The 19,973-nt window shown below is 42.4% G+C and overlaps 2 protein-coding genes across 3 annotated transcripts; one reads left to right on the forward strand and one right to left on the reverse strand.

Moving 5' to 3' along the window:
- Positions 1–2,585: 2,585 nt before the first annotated feature.
- Positions 2,586–12,917, forward strand: ufl1 (UFM1-specific ligase 1). Its single transcript, XM_068708555.1, has 19 exons — positions 2,586–2,766; positions 2,986–3,131; positions 3,345–3,373; positions 3,485–3,582; positions 4,212–4,326; positions 4,482–4,612; positions 5,507–5,565; positions 5,655–5,801; positions 6,696–6,871; positions 6,970–7,149; positions 7,606–7,732; positions 9,470–9,592; positions 9,810–9,930; positions 10,024–10,190; positions 10,560–10,690; positions 10,888–10,968; positions 11,047–11,132; positions 11,243–11,423; positions 12,448–12,917. Exons 1-19 carry the CDS (start codon positions 2,690–2,692, stop codon positions 12,673–12,675), a joined length of 2,403 nt encoding a protein of 800 aa, XP_068564656.1. The 5' UTR covers positions 2,586–2,689; the 3' UTR covers positions 12,676–12,917.
- On the reverse strand, positions 10,962–17,108 carry lyrm2 (LYR motif containing 2). Of its 2 annotated transcripts, XR_011102768.1 has the most exons (4): positions 17,028–17,108; positions 16,087–16,227; positions 14,299–14,430; positions 10,962–11,103 (listed from the first exon to the last, which is right to left on the reverse strand). XR_011102768.1 is itself a non-coding variant. In XM_068708556.1 (3 exons), exons 1-3 carry the CDS (start codon positions 17,070–17,072, stop codon positions 14,350–14,352), a joined length of 267 nt encoding a protein of 88 aa, XP_068564657.1. In that variant the 5' UTR covers positions 17,073–17,108; the 3' UTR covers positions 14,040–14,349. The 2 variants fall into 2 exon arrangements, 1 of the variants encoding a protein (XP_068564657.1); XM_068708556.1 differs by lacking the exon at positions 10,962–11,103 and having other exon boundaries at positions 14,040–14,430.
- Between the last annotated feature and the right edge of the window lie 2,865 nt (positions 17,109–19,973).

Genomic DNA, 19,973 nt, shown 5'->3' on the forward strand with positions numbered 1-19,973 from the left:
CCAACTTCTAGGGGGTGCTAGCGAGCAATTTTTTCATATTCGAGCATGGGACCCATAAAATATAACATTTTTCACCAGTCCTGATATGCATGCCGACTTTGGTGAGTTTTCGGATATGCTAAAGCCCCCAAAAAGGCGATTCACTTTCAGAATAATAATAATAAACACTACAGTTTCAATAGGGACCTCGTGGCCCGATGTCGGTGCTCGGGCCCTAATAAAGCTAAAAACATATTTCCATAGTAGTCCTGCATGTAAGAGATGAATGGAAAAATTGTGCTTTAAGTCAGACAAGATGAAATGTAAATCTAAATTTTTAATCGAGTACAATTTTGAGGATCTTGTACTTTCCATTTTGTGCTGATTATTGTACTTTTAGTCCACTCCATTTATTTGACAGCTGAAATACTTGTTATAATAAAAAGCTGACACACAAATGCATTGGTAATACCTTTGCACAATTGTTGAAATTCATATATGTTTTTATTCAGACACATAGTAGTAAATGCCACAGAGCTTAAACTGGTTTGCAATGCCTCTCCCTGGATTGGCTTCCTCTTGTTATATGTGTTTGTATAACATTTACAAAACACAAACACACTAACAGAAGAAACGCCATAAAACCTAATTAAAAGTGCCTGATCAGTTATATACATGACTGATCCCTCAGCAAAGTTATATTTAAAATTGTTCACAAACATATTTTTTTGTCAGTCATAAAGGTTAATACACGACTGCAATCACCCCATAGTGTTAAAATTGCCCGAGCATAAACCATAATAAAGCTAATAAAAGCTTATTTCCATTTTGGCCCTAAAGGGGTTAAACAAAAACATTTCCCTCTCAGCTGCTTCAGGGATCCCAGAGAACTGCAGCAGTGTACAAAAGTGCATATTTTCCCATGGAGGTAGATTTCATTTTTAACTTTGTATTAATATAGAACCGTCCCATATTCACCTCTACTAAGCTGACATAAACCTGTGGCAATTGACTCACAGATGCATACTTCCACACAGCCACAAACATCAACATGTTTAATGTAAAACATTTGTCTTCCCTGAGTTAGGTGTGTCCCCTCCTACATCGCTACCCGACCAGGTTTATGCATGTCGGCTGCTCTGAGGCGCTGGAATGGGACAATCAGTTAATAGCTGCCCACGGTGGGTCCAGCACACTTTAAGTTATTTGGGAAATTCCATTAAAAGGCCCTAACAGAGGGGAATTTTGCAACGGCCCACCATTTTTGCTTTTTTACAAACGATCTAATATTCAAACAGGTCGGACTGGGACATTCCTCTGTTCTGTTTTCTCCACTTTCAGAGAGGCTGCAAATGCCACCCACACACTCCTCTGAAACCAGCCCAAAAACCCCCTCCATAACTTACTTTAATCTCATAATATTCCTTTACCTTGACTGGTCATTTAAATCTGAGCTTAAAGGCAGAGAATCATATAATATATCCTAAAGTTTGAACAAATCCACTTACAACTTTTCTCCTCATTCTAAAACTTTGCCCGAGGCTACTGCTTCCTTTCTTCTTGACTCTCATAGAAAGTGTGTATGTCATACAGTATCCGAATACAGCCACACTATATACACGCTATATATGGAGGTTGGTTATGAGGAGGGCATTTTCAAGAAGTTATTAAAGTGTCCATGGCTGTGAGTCACTTTTGCCAGACACAGAAGGACAGTTTTCTCATCGAGATTGGGCTTTTTGACAAATTAACTCGCAATTAATTACATATAAGCCTGCAGTGAATATGCATATGACATATAATTACAGTATTCCACTCCTACCAGGTCTTTGCCGGCATGATGGAGTGCTTTATACAACACAGCACCATCTGTTTAGCTCCCTGGAAGGAATTTAATGGCTTGTAGTCTACTGCTCCCTAGAGTTCACAGGCTTGCACTGCAGCTTGTGTTCCTCAAGCTTTGATATCATGTTTCACTGTGTGGCAGAGGCAGGAATGCACAGTTTGAGAAGGGGATTTCCAAATGTTTTCATGTCAGGGAATTTGAAGTGGAATTGCTTTTGACCGCAGAAAAAAAGCTGGTTAAAAAATATAAATCTTTAAAAACTTTACAAATGATTTCAAAGTCTATAAATTAAAAAAGGTTATGCAAACAGTAATGTGCCTCTTTGTCCTTTGTATGTGCGTATATATATGTTTATATAACACTATTTCAGAATATAACATTTTCACTTAATTGAATTCTTTCTTGTCCTCTTTATTTATTGACAAGTACCTTCTGCTTCGATGACTCCTTGTTGCCTCTAAATTTAACAGAGATGCTAGTGTTGCTGAAATGTTGATGTAAAAAAAAAAAATAGCATTTTGTACTTTGCTTTTGTCCCCAAGTGAATCACTGGTTAAATTATTAGCTGACCTGCTCCAGCTCCCGACCACCTGTACCATTCTAATATTTCTCTTAGATATTCTAAAAGACCCCATAATTCCAACGGCATCATAGTGGAGCCATAGCAGCATTAGAGGACATCTTTGCTTCAGCGCGCTTATTGAGGAAATATGGTCCTTTTGGCTCTCGGTTGTACGTCACTGTAAATGTTGACGTGTGGCTAAGCAGAGAGCTGTCTCGTTAGCCAGCTAGCCGGACCTTTGCTTCTTGATTAAGAAAAGCACTGACAGCTGAGTGTTTTTGAAAAAACATAAACTTTTAATAATGGCGGCTGACTGGGAAGAAATCCGAAGGCTTGCTGCCGATTTTCAGAGAGCACAATTTGCAGACACAGTGCAAAGGTAAGCGCAGTTTACACTACAAGCAGCTGTTAGCAGCGAAGCTAACGCTAGCTAGCATTACACTTTCATTTAGAAGTAACGCCGTTAAGCTAGTTGTGAATTGTCTCCTTTCTGTTTTCAGCTGTCGTTAGCAATAACAATACAAATAAAAATAGGTCTATAATTAATAAGGGAAACGGCCATAGTGACAATATAGTAACGATAACCTTTTTTCTTCAGACTATCGGAGAGAAATTGCATTGAAATTATTGCAAAACTGGTCCAAGAGAAGAAGCTGGATGTGGTGCACACGCTTGACGGAAAGGAGTACATCACTCCAGCGCAAATCAGCAGGGAGATCCGGGATGAACTCTACGTCCATGGAGGTCAGTTTAACAGCCAAAGTAGCACGAACCACATGTTACAGAAACAATAAGAACAGACCTGTCACATGGCTTAAAAACGACATGTAACGTTCACGTTGTATGGGATTTTATAACTTCCTGTACTCTCTGTTGTCCTACCCATTGATGCTTCACATAAGTAGAACTCATAGTGGCATGATGACAGTGAATACATCCTGTAATTCTACTTCACAGGGCGAATCAACATCGTGGACCTCCAGCAGGTGTGTATTATTGCTTTAAGCCCTGTGTGTTACCCACTATGCATATATAATAATACACATCATTCATGTTCTCTGAAATCTGTTATTAAAACTTGATCTCCCTCCTTTCAGATTATCAATGTGGATTGGGTCCATGTTGAAAATAGAGCAAGTGACATTGCCAAGTCCGATAAAGGGGTTCAACTTGTCCTGGGACAACTTATTGATGAGTGAGTATTAAGTGACTCTTTCGCAAATACAATCTATTTGATGACTCTGATGCAGCAAGTAGTGCTCCTAGTGTGCAAGAAATTAAACGTGAACAAAGACGATCAATAGAGGTATCCTGTTTAAAGAACATGCTTAATTAAAGACATCATTATTTTCCAGGATACTTAGATAAATATAAGATAAACCTTTATTGATCCGGAAGGAAATTCTTGTGCCAGAGATTGATCAAAGATTTCAACAGATGAATAAGAAAAAAATGACAGACTAAAAATATGTATATTTATATGAACAATAGAGTATTAGGTGTATAAGTAGTAATACTGACACCAGTGCAAAATAGAATAGCAATAACAGTAAGGGGTAAATATATATATATATATATATTATTTTTTTTTAAATAAATAAAAAAGAAAAGAAAAAGGAAATTACAACAACATAAGAGTCAAAACATGAGTCAAAAAAAAAAAAGTCTTAGAAGTTATGTTAACACCAGTGCCAAAAATAAAATATAAACTAACCAGTTAAATCTAAACTGAAGTGTGAAGCACAGATTCAAATTCAAAAAGGAAATGCTGAGGAAACATTGTCAAACTTTCTAAGTGTGTTGATCGTCTTGTCTTTTTTGCAGCACGTACCTGAACCGATTGGCCGAGGATGTGAATGACAAGCTGCAGGAGGCCGGTTTGATCAGCATTGCAGAGCTGTGTAAAAACTACGACCTCCCGGGAGATTTCTTATCTGAGGTGAGTCACATGCCTTCATGGTATCCGAAATGTCCAGAGAAGTTAGGCAATAAATTATGAAATGTTATTCAGACTATTGATTGGTAACCTCAGCTTCAATGACTTATGTTGTGGCTTGCTGAATGAATGCTTGCATGTTGTCTACTAAATCTCAGGAGCTGTCAAAGCGTCTCGGGAACCTCATCCAAGGAGAAATGGACCAGTACAACAGGGGGGTCATATTTACACCAGCGTTTGTTGCCCGTCACAAAGCCCGGATACGAGGGCTGTTCAGCGCTATTACAAGGTAAACTTTGACAAGATATTTCACACATTGGGCCTCGTGCAACAACATGTGCAATAAGGTTTTGGGGCAATTTTGGATTTAAAGGAATATTCCACCCCAAAAAGTACCATTTTGTATATGAGTTACTCACCACGTGTTACCATGAATTCTTTTTGCATGCCGGTGAACAGAGTCTAAATCCATGATGAATTGAGGTAAATGAGTCAAGGTTTGATAACTAGCAAAACGGTTCTCGCAGCACGCCTGCATAAGTGTGTTTTAAATAGTAAGTTTCTGGCGAAGCATGTGTTTGGGAAGTAGTGAGCGGACGACTAGCTGAATGAGACTTTGATTTCACTGCATGAGTTGTGTGAGAGTTTCTAAACTTTGTATAGTTCTGCTGTTGTTAAACACGGTCCCCGTTCACCTCAATTCATCTGGGATTATCTCAGTTTTTTTGGATCCTCCGGTCACTGGGGAGGCATGCCAAAGAAATATTTTTAAAGAATTTAATGTAACATATGTTAAGTAAGTGATATACAAACAGTCCTTTTGTGGGTTAAGTATTCCTTTTTAAGACGATGAACCTCTCAAGTTTAGCAGGAACTTTTCTAGTAGGGGGTCGGAAATCTTGGAGTCCCGAGTTGTCTTGAACGCAGCATTATGTGGCAATATCGGGGAGTCAGTTCTTATCTTCACTCCATCTCACAAACATGCAATAACGCGATTTACAACAAGTTTGCGCAGTTAAGAGAGCTTAGTGAATCAGACCCGTAACATTCGTATGAGCAGAGTTGACAAATAAATAACAGAAACGTAGGATAACATTATGAAAATGTTCTTGCATGAGGCTCTTCTTAGTTGTATTATTTTGAGTGTGACACTAAAGCCCTCCTGTTTTATTTCATCACGTAGGCCAACACCTGTCAGCAGCATGATTGGAGCGTTTGGATTTCAGGAACATCTCCTGTACTGTAAGGAGAGACGGTTGATGTGGTTGTTTGTTTGACTGGGTGTGATGTGGCTCTGTGTTTGATGTTGCGGTGGGTTTTGTCGTCGTCAGCTGTCCTGGAGGAGCTGGTGAATACTGGACGCCTCAAGGGAAGCGTGGTTGGAGGTCGGCAGGACAAAGCTGTGTACATCCCCGATATTTACGCCAGAACGCAGAACGCCTGGGTGGACTCTTTCCTCCAGCAGAACGGATATCTAGGTATGGTTTTTAAATTATCACGATTAAAGTCAAGCCTCAGCAGACCAGCTAACCTGCAAATACAGTTGCTTACACTCTGTAACCTGTTCCGTGTTTTTAATGTTCAACTAAAATGCAGCAATTGGGCAGTGCTGCCGATGCTGGTTGAACTTTTTATTTTATTTGCCATGACGGCTTGCTGTGTGACCATGGCAACTGCAGGAACCATAACAAGGGATGTGATATAGAGGATGTGATCTGACCCTATGTGAGTTGCCTGAATGTTGCCCCTCTTCACCAGCAGAGAACAAACTTAACATCAACTTCAAAGGACAATAATCCAATGTGGACCAATAAACAATGTCAAAAATTCCTAAAAATGTCAAGTTGGCAAAACTTGCTATATTAATTGTGAGTCATATTGCTAACCGTTTCTTCTTTTTGCCTACCTGAGATTGGACCAGTTGGATGATTGCAGCAGCCTGTAGTTTATGGTACAGGTTGTTAATAGTAGTGTAACATAAATAGATATTAGAGATGAATAATGACCTGTTTACACTACCTCTAAGCAGCTTATAATACATCATTAATACTACTAATAACAAGAATTGTTTTAATCGATAAAAATACAATCTTTTCTTTCACGTTTGAATTGTTTTTATGAAGAAAAAAAACAATAGATGACTATCACAAAGTGAAAGGATAACATTTAGAATTTTTTATGGTTTAAGAGCAGTTCAAATGGCAATATGGATCACCAATGATCTGCAATCAATATCGACGGCAAAAACAAAGTTTTAGAATCCGTTGTGCCACTAGTTGTTGACATGGTTGGAGGTAGCCTCTGATTGGACACTTATTGGACATGTGTGCATTTGCAGTCCTAATGACTCTGATGACGTCTGTCTCCCACAGAGTTTGACGCGTTGGTCAGACTGGGGATCCCCGACCCCACCAGCTACATCAGGAAGCGGTTCAAGTCCAATAAGCTGCTGTTCCTCAGAGCAGCCTGTGTGGGTCAGGCTCTGGTGGACCAGGTGGAGGCCTCCGTGGAGGAAGCCGTCAACTCCGCCACGTGGACGGACATACAGGTGCTCACGCCGCTCTGTCTTTACCCGAGTCACCATTTAATGGTAAAAATATTAGTTACTTCTGTTTTTCATTCCCGCTCTCTCTCTCGCTCTTTTAGCCGATTTTGCCCAGCTGCCTGTCATTGGAGGACGTTGGGATTTTGATCAACGAGGCGATGAGAAACACCAACGTCCAGTCCTCTGCCAGAGTGCTGGGGGAAACGGTCGTCGTCAGCGAGAAGTTCATCAGCAACTGCCTCTCTTTGTTTGACGACGCCATGCAGCAGAAAGCTCAGAAGGTACAGCCGCATCGGTCACACATCTCCATACAGAAACTCCTGTGTAGCATGGGTGGCAGAACTCAGTCTACAGACGTATTTCTGACAAAAGGGAATTATTTGTACTGTCATAGTCTGTTTATTTTTTACCACAAAGGTTATGCGGAAGTTCACAAGTGCTAGTTCAGACCGGAAACTTTTAGCTGTCCGCTGTTATCAACAGGTGTTGAGGTTAGCACAGCAAGCTGATTGGTGTGCGAGTCAGTCACACTATGGGGAGCGCAAATGAAATGTCAGATGTGAAGGACTCGCCTGCTGGTTCCCGGTCAGTTACAGCAGCAATGGAGAGACAGAGAGAGAGAGAGTTGTGTCTAAGACCAAAAGTTGCCAATGGGGAAAAATGCTCCCATTTATATTACATATAAAACACTTTAAACTAGTGTCTGTGTATTTTTTTTATTTGAATGTGTCTCTCAGGAAGTCAAGAACAATCCGGTGTTTCTGATAACTGAAGATGATCTGAAGCAAGCATCCATGCTGACGGAGAGCTCAGCAACTTCTAAAAAGGAAAAGAGAGACACAGAGCGCAGGAAGAAGGCTACAGGTTGGTCCTCCCCACTTAACCCTGAGACCACACACACAGAAAAACTGTGACATCAGACTTCAATGCTTTTGCCACACTTATCCTGTCCCCAGACAAAGAGTGTTAGAAATTTGGATCCTCTTTTTGCCAGCGTTCTTCAATGTGCCCGCTTCTCGTTATGACCTGTCACAGACACTTAGACGAAAAGACTAAATAATTAATGATTCTTTTCTCAAATTATGAATCATCTGTCCTTTAGAATGTCATCAAAATGATGACAATCGCAAGGTCCAAAACATTTTTAAGACATCCCCTAGGCTCTGGGATGTCTTAAAATGTTTTTTTTGCCAAAACCAAAATATATTCCATTGATAATCATGGTTACAACAGCGTATTGGAGCCATTGTCTGTAAAAATTACTAAACTGGGGGGAGGGAAATAATACAAGAAATGAACTGGATATCCTGAGAATTAAATGTTAAATATTTACGAGGAAAAAACTCACAAATTTATGGGAAATAAATATTCTCTGACATGATAAAGACATAAATTTGTGAGAAAGATATATGAGAAATAAAAGGAGTTTGTTATAGATTTATTTATACCAAACCCGTGTTGGTTATTGTTCAATAGTGGAAAGATTAAACAAGATGAGTTTTAAGAGTTTTCATTTGTTTCTGTCGACTTTGCATGGCGTGTTTTACGACACGGTAAAATGACTCAATGGAGTCTGATGTATTTGGCAAGAGCAATAACGCTGCTGCACCTGGTTTAACAAGAAGGATTTCACTCCAACAAAAAGGTTTATCTCTTTAGGGGTCTTTCCATAATGTTGTCAGACACAATAACGATCCGGTCAGTGGCAAAAACAAGCGCTTGTGATGTGGTGGTTCACTTTAACACTGTGATCTGTAGCATTAGCTTCTTTCGTTATCTTTCTAACCTGTTTTCACTGCTGAATCAGTTTGACATCCTGGATATATCCTTCAAACGCATATTGTTGACCCTTCTGTCTGCCTTTTAATATTTATTCAGGGAGTGCAGTTTGTGACAGTGTGGGATCCATGGCAGCTCTGACGGCTTAACGGAGTAGCAACAGGGGTGCGGGGCTTAGCAAAGGGTAAATTGTCTCAAGGAATGAGGATGTTTTGGCTTCACTGTGCAGCTTGGCCACAGAAGGCTGTTCTCACATTCACATATTACTGAAGGGGAAAGTTTCTCTCTGCTCACTTTAATGTACGAGATGATTTTGTGACATCCAGTTAGGAGACTATCGTATGCAACCAACACATGTGTGATGTGGAAACTTGAAGCCACCAATGCACATGTACGGACTTTTCAGTGAAGTAGGAGACCTCTTGTCCTATAGAAATAAAAAATTATCTATAGATCCTGCTCTTTTGTTTGATACATGCACCTCATGTGTTTGAGGCAGAATGCTTCACGTCTCAAATGAGCACAATCCACCCCCAAACAGTGACTTTCTGTCTGCTTTCAATGACTATCAGGACGATTTAATCCAGTCGTCGATTGCTGCGTGAAATTGTAATTGGGGCAGCTAGTCTGAGATCAGTCGTGTGCAGTTCCCACATGTAAGCACAGTAATTCTGAGATTTCAAAAGCCTTGTAGTCTGCACGTTGGCTTTCCCAACACAGCAGGAGGTGTTACTTTCACGTGCATATGTGATGTTTGATAAGGGTGAAGAAGGGCATTTGTTCTTGGATTATATCTCCTCTGTGAACCGTCTGTCTCCCCAGAGGGAAGCGGCAGTGTGAAATCAGGCGGCGGAGGCAATGCCAGAGAGATCCGCGTCCGTAAAACCAAGAAGAAAGGGAGGAAAGACGAGGACAGCGACGAGGAAACCGGACCGTCGCAGCAAAGTACAGTCCTGCTGTTTCATCTTCACGGGGACATAGCGTCTCTATGTGCACATTAAGCCTGTTCAGTGAGGCATTTTACTGTAACAAGAGCGTAATGGCTGGTTGGCTAGAAATTTCTCCCCTGGGTTGTTAAGCTCTTCTTTTTTTTTTCATGGAAGACAAAGGTAACTGTAGTATCCCTGTGAGACTAATTAGCTTGTGTTTTACCTTTGCTAAGATCGCAGTAAACAGTCTGCAGCCCCCTTTATGGCCCAGGAGGAGATCGTAGCAGTTTTAGAGGAGAGAGTAAGCGACTGCCCCGAGGAAATCCTCTCCGAGCTGGCAGAGCATTTAGTAAGGTAATACACAGCTTTCTGTCTAAAAAGTTAGCTCTTTTTTCTTTTTTTGCTGAGAACAGTAAGTCAGTCCTCTCACTGTGAACATCTCTCCAGGCCTCTAGCTAAAGCCTACCAGGAGGTGCTGCGGGCAGTGTTCATGTCCTCCACCAGCTCTCCATCGAGGGCCAACAAGAAGCAGAGCATGAAGGATCTGCAGGAGGAGATCACCAGCCTGTACAACAACATTCGACTCTTCGAAAAAGGGAACAAGTTCTTCTCTGGTAAATCCTCCTCTCGAAGTCTTGTAGTTTGACCAAAAAATTGTCTCATGTCGAGTTTATTAGTGCCCTGAATTGCTGGAATCGTTGTCATTGTTTTGAGTTTGTCGCCGTCAAAGATGCAAAGAACATTGTCGTCAATTTTGTGCAAGCTGCAAATCGCTTTCAACCGCAAAAATCAAATTTATTGAAGCATCCGATTCGGCAGCACAGCGTTATTTCTTTGATAGCAAGTATTAAGTAAAGTACTGATATCACTTTATTAAAGGAGTAGAAAGTAACTCAACACTGCCAATGACACACTGCAATGAATCTGTAAATAAAGGGAGAGGATTCAAAGTTGACTTCATGGGAATGTCTTCGATCCTGCAGATGAAACCCAGGTCCACATTGCCAAGCACATCCTAAAGACCCTGTGCACCGACGTCACCAACATCTTGGTCAACTTCCTGGCAGCCGACCTGATGATGTCCGTGGAGAATGCTGGCACCATCACCAACGAGGTCGGGGAATAGTTCCTGCTCTGTTTTCTTACATCTCTTCTCTCGGTAGCCTTAAATAACAGCATTCAGCCGGAGAGGCAGAGAGCCCAGATCACATTTAAATCAAGTTTGAGCTAATTAGGCCATTGTTTGAAATGCACTGTGGGACTTATTAGAGCTTGGACTTGATCGTGAACGTCTCTGATGTGTTGCCTCAGGTCAGAGTGAAGATTTTGGGCAAACTGTCCGAGGAGACCAAAGGACCTCTCATGAAGCTGCACAACTGCCTGAACGGCAAAGTGAGTACGTTTCCCGTCAGTTACATCATCGGCTCAAATACAGGGACGGCAACGTCTTCGCTCTTTTGTCCTCCGCAGACTGTCGAAGACTTCCTGACCAACATAGAGACCTGCGCAGAGGTGTGTGGGTTCATGCTGAAGAAGGGAGACAAGAAAAGGGAGAGGTAAGGACAATGCTTTTTTTTTTTTAAGTTTTCATCGTGGATGTTTTGTCTGAAATGCTTCCATTTTAAGTTTTTGTAGTATTGACGTATGTTCACCGCGTGTCATCCAGACAGGCGCTGTTCCTGCACCGTCAGGCCCTCACCGAGCAGCTGAAGGAGGCGGAGGATCCGGCCCTGGTCCTCCACCTGACCAGCGTGCTGCTGTTCCAGGCCAGCACCCACTGCATGCTGCACGCCCCTGGACGCTGCGTGCCTCAGATCATCGGCACCCTCACCGGACGGATATCCACGGTATGTCTTGACGCTCGCCGACTCGCGCAACGTATATGAGGGGAAGGTTTGTGTGAGGTGAATCGATAACACCATTCTACTTGGTAGTTGTAGACTACCTTTGCGATTAAAGATCAGTGCTTCTGCTGGTAACGTTTTGGCCGAGGAGGAGGGAGTGAAACGGCATCTGTGTACCATTACCAGATTATTATAATTCCTTGAAGTTACAGACATTTCATACACGAGACGTACAAAATGCGAATACCTCGCTCTTTCTCTCCGGGGAGCGCATTAACACTCTGCCAAATGTTGGAGGAAGCTCTTGTTGACAGATCTATTTTAGAATCGAGACCTACAACCAAATCGCACCTTTCTTTTGTTCAAATTGCCTACCAGTGTCACTGTAAAGGCAGTCACCTTATGTACTCTATAGCTGACTGGATTGAAGTCTCTCCAGGCGTCTGTCTGGCAGGATTATATGTGGATTCAATGGGACTCCTGATCAACTTCCTCTATAACACCTCAATGGTTTTCTGCACAATAGAATCTAATAGTAACAGTAGGGAAGAACTTTTAATGGCCCCTTCAGGCATTGCTCTCCAGAAGTTTTCTTTTTTTAAATTTAGATAAAAGTCAAAACACTCAGTGGTGTTGATCAAGATCTCAGTCAGCCACTTGTAAAGGTATTATCGGCATTTCATGGAGAATCATTTTCTCCAGTGACATAAGCAAAAACATGAAACCAATTTCGGCGAATAAGGTTAAACATACATCATCTATATAGTACCAACTTTGTGATAGACAGGTTTGTATTTCCATGACGACCCACCATAGTGCAGCTTTAGCTTAGTCATAAATGTTTGTGTGTGCTTCAGTTTGGTCCCAATGCTTCGGCAAATGTTCATCTCAGCACTGTTTTCATCCAGTTTTTCTCGACTCTGCATCTGTCTGTAATCGCCATCTGCCGCAGTGTCGGTGCAATAGAGCAGTTGTTTGGTGGGTTAAACCGCTGAATTGTTTGCCTGCGTCCATGTGCCGTTTGCAGGAGCAGCAGCAGCTGCTGTCTGCCTACCAGAGCCTGGTGGTGAAGCAGCTGGTGAGCCAGAGCCAGAGCCGGAAGCAGCAGCAGCAGCAGCAGGAGGAGGCCGAGAACGATAAGGCGGAGGAGCAGGAGGAGGAGGTCCGCAGCGTCCGCACGCAGCTCGCGGCCCTGACTCCGCAAGTCAAGGACCTGATGCTGTCCCAGAGGAAGACGTCCGTCACAGAGGACTGAACATTTCAACGTTTAAAGAAGAGGATGCCGAGAACGGATTGAGGATGAATCTTTTAGTGGAGCTACATATTAAGATGAATACGTTTAACTTTGCCAGATCAGCTTTTAATAATGTATTTTATCCATGTGGACTTAATACTTAAAGGAAATTCCTGTTTGGGATGTCACCCTGTAAACCCAATTGACATGAAAATCCTCAATGAGGTTCTGATTTTCATGCATTCATTAAAGCTCTCCTCTAACTCACGTGTTTGACTTATTTATTGTGAATGGTTGTGGAGTCAATGGGCCTCATGCAAGAACCACAGACACCACACTGCTGGAGGGAAGGGAGAACCAGAACCGCACAGCAGACCGTCAGACCTCTGCTTCAGTCAAATTTGAGATTTCCTAAAGGGAATCTAATGCTCGCCAATACTACCTCTTTTGTCCACAGGGAACGTCAAAATCAACACACATTACAGTTCTTTGTAGTTTAGTAGCTTTAAATGAGAAAACGGTCAAATAACAAATACCGTATTTTCCACACTATAAGGCGCACTTAAAAGCCTTTAATTTTCTCAAAAAACGACAGTGCGCCTTGTAATCCGGAGCGCCTTATATATGGATCAATTGGTTAATTGGTTGATCCATACTGGTTGTACACGGCGCTCTGTCAAAATGTTTCAATACGACTGGTAAACTACAAAGCCGCACCGCTTGCAGCATTACGGCTACCGTAGTCAGGGGCGTCGCCGAAGTAATAGCGGTAAACACCGGTACTGTGCTTACTCCTACTCTATTCTATGCGCCTTATAATCCGGTGCGCCCTATATATAAAAACAGTTCTAAAATAGGCCATTCATTGAAGGTGCGCCTTATAATCCGGTGCGCCTTATAGTGCGGAAAATACGGTACACAAATGTATTTCCTTAATTTTAAAGCAATATAGTTTGGCTCTACACAAATTGAATAAGATATTGAGAAAACAATTACAAAATACATTGCAATGACAAAATAATAGTTTTATCTTAAATATATATCTATTAGAAAATAGTTCAAACACTACTTGGAGCTTATTACAAGTATCTATGGGTGGCCAGTAGTCCAAATCTTTTTAAGAGGTGATAACTAATAAGCTGGCACTCAGGTCTATCATCTAAAAACGTATCTAACCATAATCTATTTAATCAACTAGAACTTCCCTACTCAGATCGTACCGGTACATTCAATTTTGGGCCTGAGACATTCAGAGTTGTGTTGCTGTACGTTTGTAGAGAAGCTCATGCATGGTGATGATAACTATGTGGATATGAATAATGCACCTTGTATGACGATGCCAGAAAACATTTTGTATTTAAAAAAAAAAAAAAAAGAATTCTGAGTTCATATTCATTAGTTCCTCTTTAATACTTACAATATATATAATATACAGCACAAATAAAAGTCTGGCAAATAGATTAATGAGCTTCCATTATCATGATCCTCACCACTGTATGCTGAACAGCAGTCCAGAAAAGGATGATGCCTTTGGTTCAGTTCCATCCATTAAAAAGACATCCAGCCAAAGCCGAGTGTCCATACATTCCGCATCGGTCACTTACAATGACTACTCTGATCAGAGGTGTCCCTGTCCACACTTACAGAGTCTCCACAGAGTACAGATCCAGATCAGTCCACAGCAGCTCCAAGTATTTAACTGCCAGCCAAAGCCAGAGACGTCTGCAGCTCCTCTAAATGGTTGTTAGCTTGTGTGATCATCATACGGATGGCATCCTTAAGGAATAATGAGAGGAAAAACAGCAGTGATGAGAGAGCAGAGGATGCTGGGAAACTAAATACAATGTCTCTACCCATATTCCATCTCCAAAGGTTTAATGTGGCTAAAAGCTACAGAAAAGCCCCTTTGCCAAAAAGTGTAGTTTTTTTGCAAACTACACTTTTTAAGTTCATGAATTAACTTACACCAAATTATAACCCATTGCAACAATATTTATCAAAATGAATAATTTCTCCATCATGTTTGATTAATTCCTAAACTTCTCAGAATGTAGAAACAATTAAGTTTTAACAATCTTCCCCTTTTAAGATACTTCACATGAAAGTAAATAAAATATCGGGGACGCCCCCACTACGACTGAAGGATCCTCTTCTACACATCTACAGCAAGGTTTAACTTAAAGCTACATCCACACTACATTATAAAACGCATATATTTTACTACGTTTACACTGAGCGTCCACACTACTCCAGGGTTTAGAAACACTTCTAAAGCTGGTCAAGTTTGGAAACTTCGAGGTTACCTCGTAGTGTGAACAACGGAAATGTAGACTTTTGAAAACGATGACGTAGACGCCCGCGTTCGCTACTTGATTGGTTCTTAGCAGTCATGACGTGTACTTCCCTGATTCGTCAGCCGCAGGAAGAAAAACTACATCAGCCTTGATTAGCAGAGGTTCATACAACATGGATAACGGACTACAGGCGTTACTGACTGTGTTCTCTATACTATCAGATGTTGCACCGTTAAATTCAGCATTTTATAATGCTACTAATGCCGACATGCGGAGGAAGCGAGCAGTTATTGGAGCGATTCGCAAGCAGCGTGTCCAGTAGCACTATCAGCCCTACGTAGCGGACGTCTGAAGTCATGGTTAGCGGCTTTGAGGAGGGCGATGGACACTAAACGGAGGACTTTCCTTTTCTAATGCTTATTTTGTTCTGCAGGACGATTGTGAGGTTCACAAAGAAACTGTAAACAAAGAAACACATAAATGCTCTCCAGCACTACAGGGACTTCCAGCCAGCCGGCAGAGCTACCAGTGTGACAGCAGACAACAGCGAAACCGAGGAAATGAGTGAGAGACGTGTGTTGACCAAATATATTGACCCATAATCTAGTAAACTTTGATTAGTAAGTGTTCATTTTAAAAGTACATTTGATGTGTGTGTTTGAGAGGGATAGAGAAAGACCTGCAGCGTTGTAACTAAGTCTGAAATGTTTTTGGGAAATGTGTCTGAGTTCATGAAGGCAGATTATAGAGGACGATCTGATCAAGCATAACCTTTTGTCTTAAAAGAGCACTATAATACTCTGTTGTGTTTTCTGTAACTAAGCTACCAATTTACTTCCTGTTTACAGTGGCACCCGCATGCCCAGTGTACACGAATAGTCATGTGGTATTTGTTTTCAGGCTTCCGTATGGATGGAAATCCTTCCAAAAACAGTGCTGGAACGCTAGTGTAGATCGTTTTTGCTTTAAACAGAAACGTATTAGTGGGGATGTAAACTTACGTTCAACTTTCAGATAATATCCTGATTAACATAACTCCTGTTCTGAAGATGACATCAGCTCTTTACTCTATCCAACAGAGAGGCAGGGCAGTTCTAGGCGCCCTGGCAGGAACACATTATGTATATTATCTTCTTACCTTGTCTGTGGCATTCTTATTCCTCTTGAACTCGTCTCTTGCCCAGTCACTAAGGTACTTCCTGTCTGCCTCGTCTGGTACCTTCCGTATGGTCCTCATCATATTTCTGTAAATCCCCAATACCCTTTGTCTCTGTAAAAACTGTCAAAGAATAAACAGTTTAGCAGGCCAGCTAAAAACATCTTTTAGTGAAAATTCTGGCTTGGGAGTCAAGAATAATCAGAATATCACAATATAATAGTTCCTTGTCATAGCACAGACTCTTGCACAAGTTGAAATGAACTCCATGTGATATTATGCAATGACTGAACTAAACGTTAGAGTAAACAGTGTCGACTACCTGGTGAAGTTAACTTAGATGCTAACACTGGTTTAGCGTGAAAACTAGCTGGCCCTCCAAACAGTCTGGAGGAACGTGTGTTGCTGAGTTTACATGTGCCATGGACATAACAACGTCGGACTCATTAATTTACCCCATAATCATATAACGTTACACGAAATAATACATTCACAAAGGCAAATTAAAAAAAATGGGGGCAGGTAAAGGTCTCCGTATGAGTATGTTTTAACTATTTGTAGTCGCGTTATTTGTTTGCTAACCTCTGTGGTACTAGCTTAGGTTCTGCCAGTAAAAGAAAACGCATGAACGATACATATATTGAGTTAAGTCACCGTACACTGAAAAGAGTTGCAAAACAGACAAAAGTCTTCCTCGAATTGTATTCGATTGTATTCGATTAAAGATGGACAAAAGGATTGCAGCTAGCAATTATCTACAGACGTAACGCTCGTGTTAGCCAACAAGCTAACGTCGCTAGCAAGACAGGTTGCTGTCGACCGCTTCAACAGAATTGCATTACAACTGTAAAATGGCCTGTAGCGTGACAACCAGTCCAGCTCTTGGCGATATGAAGTACAATGTTCCCTCCGTGTGTATTTACCTGTTTTAGAGAAAGCGCTGCAGACGGCAACCTTGAGACTCCCATCTCACGCGGCTTCACAACCGGATGTTGTGATCGCGTTACTTCTTTTCGTTCAATAGCGGGTGTCAACCTTTGCCTATTGAGGTTTATACCGCCACCTAGTGTACCGGAGTATGTAGCGTCATGATTTCATGCCTCGGACAGCGCTAGCCTCATCAAGTGGCCCAATCCCAATGTCCCCCTTAAAGCCTCAAACCCTGAACCCTCAAAGTCAATGGTTTAGTGTGAGAGACTGCGAGGGTTTGAAATGATGTAAATAGCAATGGGACAGCACTTTGCTGCAACATATGAAGTTACCATGAAAACGACAAAAAATATGATATATAATAGTGGGTATTTATTTTTTACTTTGTACTCCCTGATTTGAAAGTATTCCAGGCTCTTTACTCACAAGATGAGAGGTGATTTCATATAATCTATTTACTTGTTTTTGTCAAAACAGCTTCAATGACAAAATCATTATATTTGATAAATAAATATCCTCTGATGTCATGATTTTTTTTGTTCCATCGTTAACACTTAATGTTTCTGAGTATATTTAATATGACTGAAATAAATAAAGACAAATAAAGCAAAAACATTGAATGAGAAGGTGTGTCCAAACTTTTGACTAGTACTGGTATATATATATTAGGGCTGGGCAAGTTAATGCGTTATTATCCCATTAACGCATTAATTAGCGAGCAGGGAACAGTTGTGTTATGTGTGGCGCCTCTTCCGTCTCTTCCTGTTTCCTTCACCTACATTCCCCTGGGTCCTAAATCCCTCCAGTACAGCTTATCCTCACCCTCTATGTACATTTATAACAAATACCACACATATTACACGGTAATCAGCATTATATGTGTCTGACCAAAATACCAAAAAAGAAATGATTCATTTAAATTATTTTTTTAGAGTTTTTAAGTTTTTTGTTTGGAATAATTATAATAAGCATATTATTATTGCTACTGAAAATTTAACAAACATAAAAAGAAAAGAAAAAAACATGACGTAGATAGGTTTGCAGTTTTCAAAGTGCATCTTTTACACACATGAAAATAAAGTTGTGAACACCGGCTGAATATCTATTATCAGAATCATTATCTATCAAGCTGTATTTTAACTGCTACTGTGTAAAGGGAATACTGCTGTTAAAAAGCACCTTATTTGTTTAAAGTGTTTGCAAACCAAATGTTATTGCACTTTTGTTCATATAGCAGTATTTTTAAAATAAAAGTGCGCAACACACTACTTTTGAATTCATTATTGAATTTTGCGTGATAAAATTAGATTATCGCAGAAAAATCATGCAATTAAAAATTGTAATCGTTACACACACACACACACACACACACACACACACACACACACACACGGTTTATGCGAGCAGTTCCACCAATCTACGAAAGCTGCTCTCCGGGCCAGCCTCAAAGACAGCGGTTGGGTGGACAGGCTTCCGTGGGTCATGTTGGGGCTTAGGACAGCCCCCAAGGACAATCTGCAAGCGTCATCTGCCGAGTTGGTGTATGGACAGCCGCTGCGGGTCCCGGGAGAGTTCATCCCCAAAGTCACAGACCCAAGGTCGACATGGGCGGCAGGCTGGAACATGTGTCGGTTGACTGTCTTAAGCCAGCACACCTGGACCTGGACCAACCGGTAAGGTTAGCCGAACCCCCACGGCAGGGGGCGGCTTCGTACCCTCCCACCATACCACGACAAGACCTGGAGGTTGCCTTTGACGGTGGTCCTGCCTCCTGCTCCAGAGACACGGAGTCAGGCTGGTCGGTTGATTCGGGCCCCGAGACATTAAGGTTTTTTTTGACTAATCTCTAGTTTAGGTGAATTCTGGGAAGACACATGTAGGGGACTAAAGGACCAAATTCACAGGGGCTCTTTAAGAGAAGGGGCGTAACCCTGGTGACAAGAGGGGTTAAAGGGTAGAAGGCAGGAAGTATGTGTTTGGATGGAAATAAACAGCCAGAAGTTGTGCAGAACCTTGGTTGGAGCGGCCAGGTTGGAGCGGCCAGGTTGGAGCGGCGAATGATGCCCAGGAGCTCCATGTTTTCAAACTCGGTCTTGGCGATAGTGAGCTTTGCCGGATCTAGGCGCCGGGCCCGGTCATGTACCGGTGGTAGAGATGTGATGTTCACCCCATGTTTGACCGTGGAGGACGAGAAGGTGGGCTGTGTGAGGTCCGGGAACTCGGCCAGCAGACGAAGAAACACGTCAGCCCCTGCAAGCATGCTAGTCAACCTGGTAGAGTCAGCTCCACTTAGTGTACATGGATACAAACAAAAAGTCACAGCATTTATCAAGCGGCGGCCCTTGACGTCCACCAATAGTCCATAAGCGCATAGGAAATCCGCGCCAAGCAGGGGAATGGCAATTTTGGCAGTAACAAAGTCACAGCTGAAACGCTGCCCCATAAAACACAGTTCCAGGCACCGTGTCCCAAAAGGGGGGTGCCCTGCCAGTTTGTCAGCAGGCACAGGGGGTAGCTGTGGCGGGGTCCGGGTTTAGCCGCGCCTCGGAGGAGGGTCCGGGAGTGGCTGCGGCGGGGTCAGGGGGTAGCCGCGCCTCGAAGGAGGGTCCAGGAGTAGCTGCAGCTCAGAGGCGGCGACGGCGGGGTCCGGGGGTAGCTGCGGCTCGGAGGAGGGTCCGGGGGTAGCCGCGCCTCGAAGGAGGGTCCAGGAGTAGCTGCAGCTCAGAGGCAGCGACGGCGGGGTCTGGGGGTAGCTGCGGCTCAGAGGCGGTGACGGCGGGGTCCGGGGGTAGCTGCGGCTCAGAGGCGGCGACGGGGTCTGGGGATAGCTGCAACTCGGAGGCGGCGGGGTCCGGGGACAGGATGCTGGCCCAGCAGCGGCAGGAACCGGAGGTCGCTGCGGCTTGGAGGCGGCAGGAACTGGAGGTCACTGCGGCTCA

This window comes from Cebidichthys violaceus, unplaced genomic scaffold, assembly GCF_023349555.1.
Source record: "Cebidichthys violaceus isolate CVI_PGR_0920_01 unplaced genomic scaffold, fCebVio1.0.p SCAF_14, whole genome shotgun sequence".
NCBI classification, from domain to species: Eukaryota; Metazoa; Chordata; class Actinopteri; order Perciformes; family Stichaeidae; genus Cebidichthys; species Cebidichthys violaceus.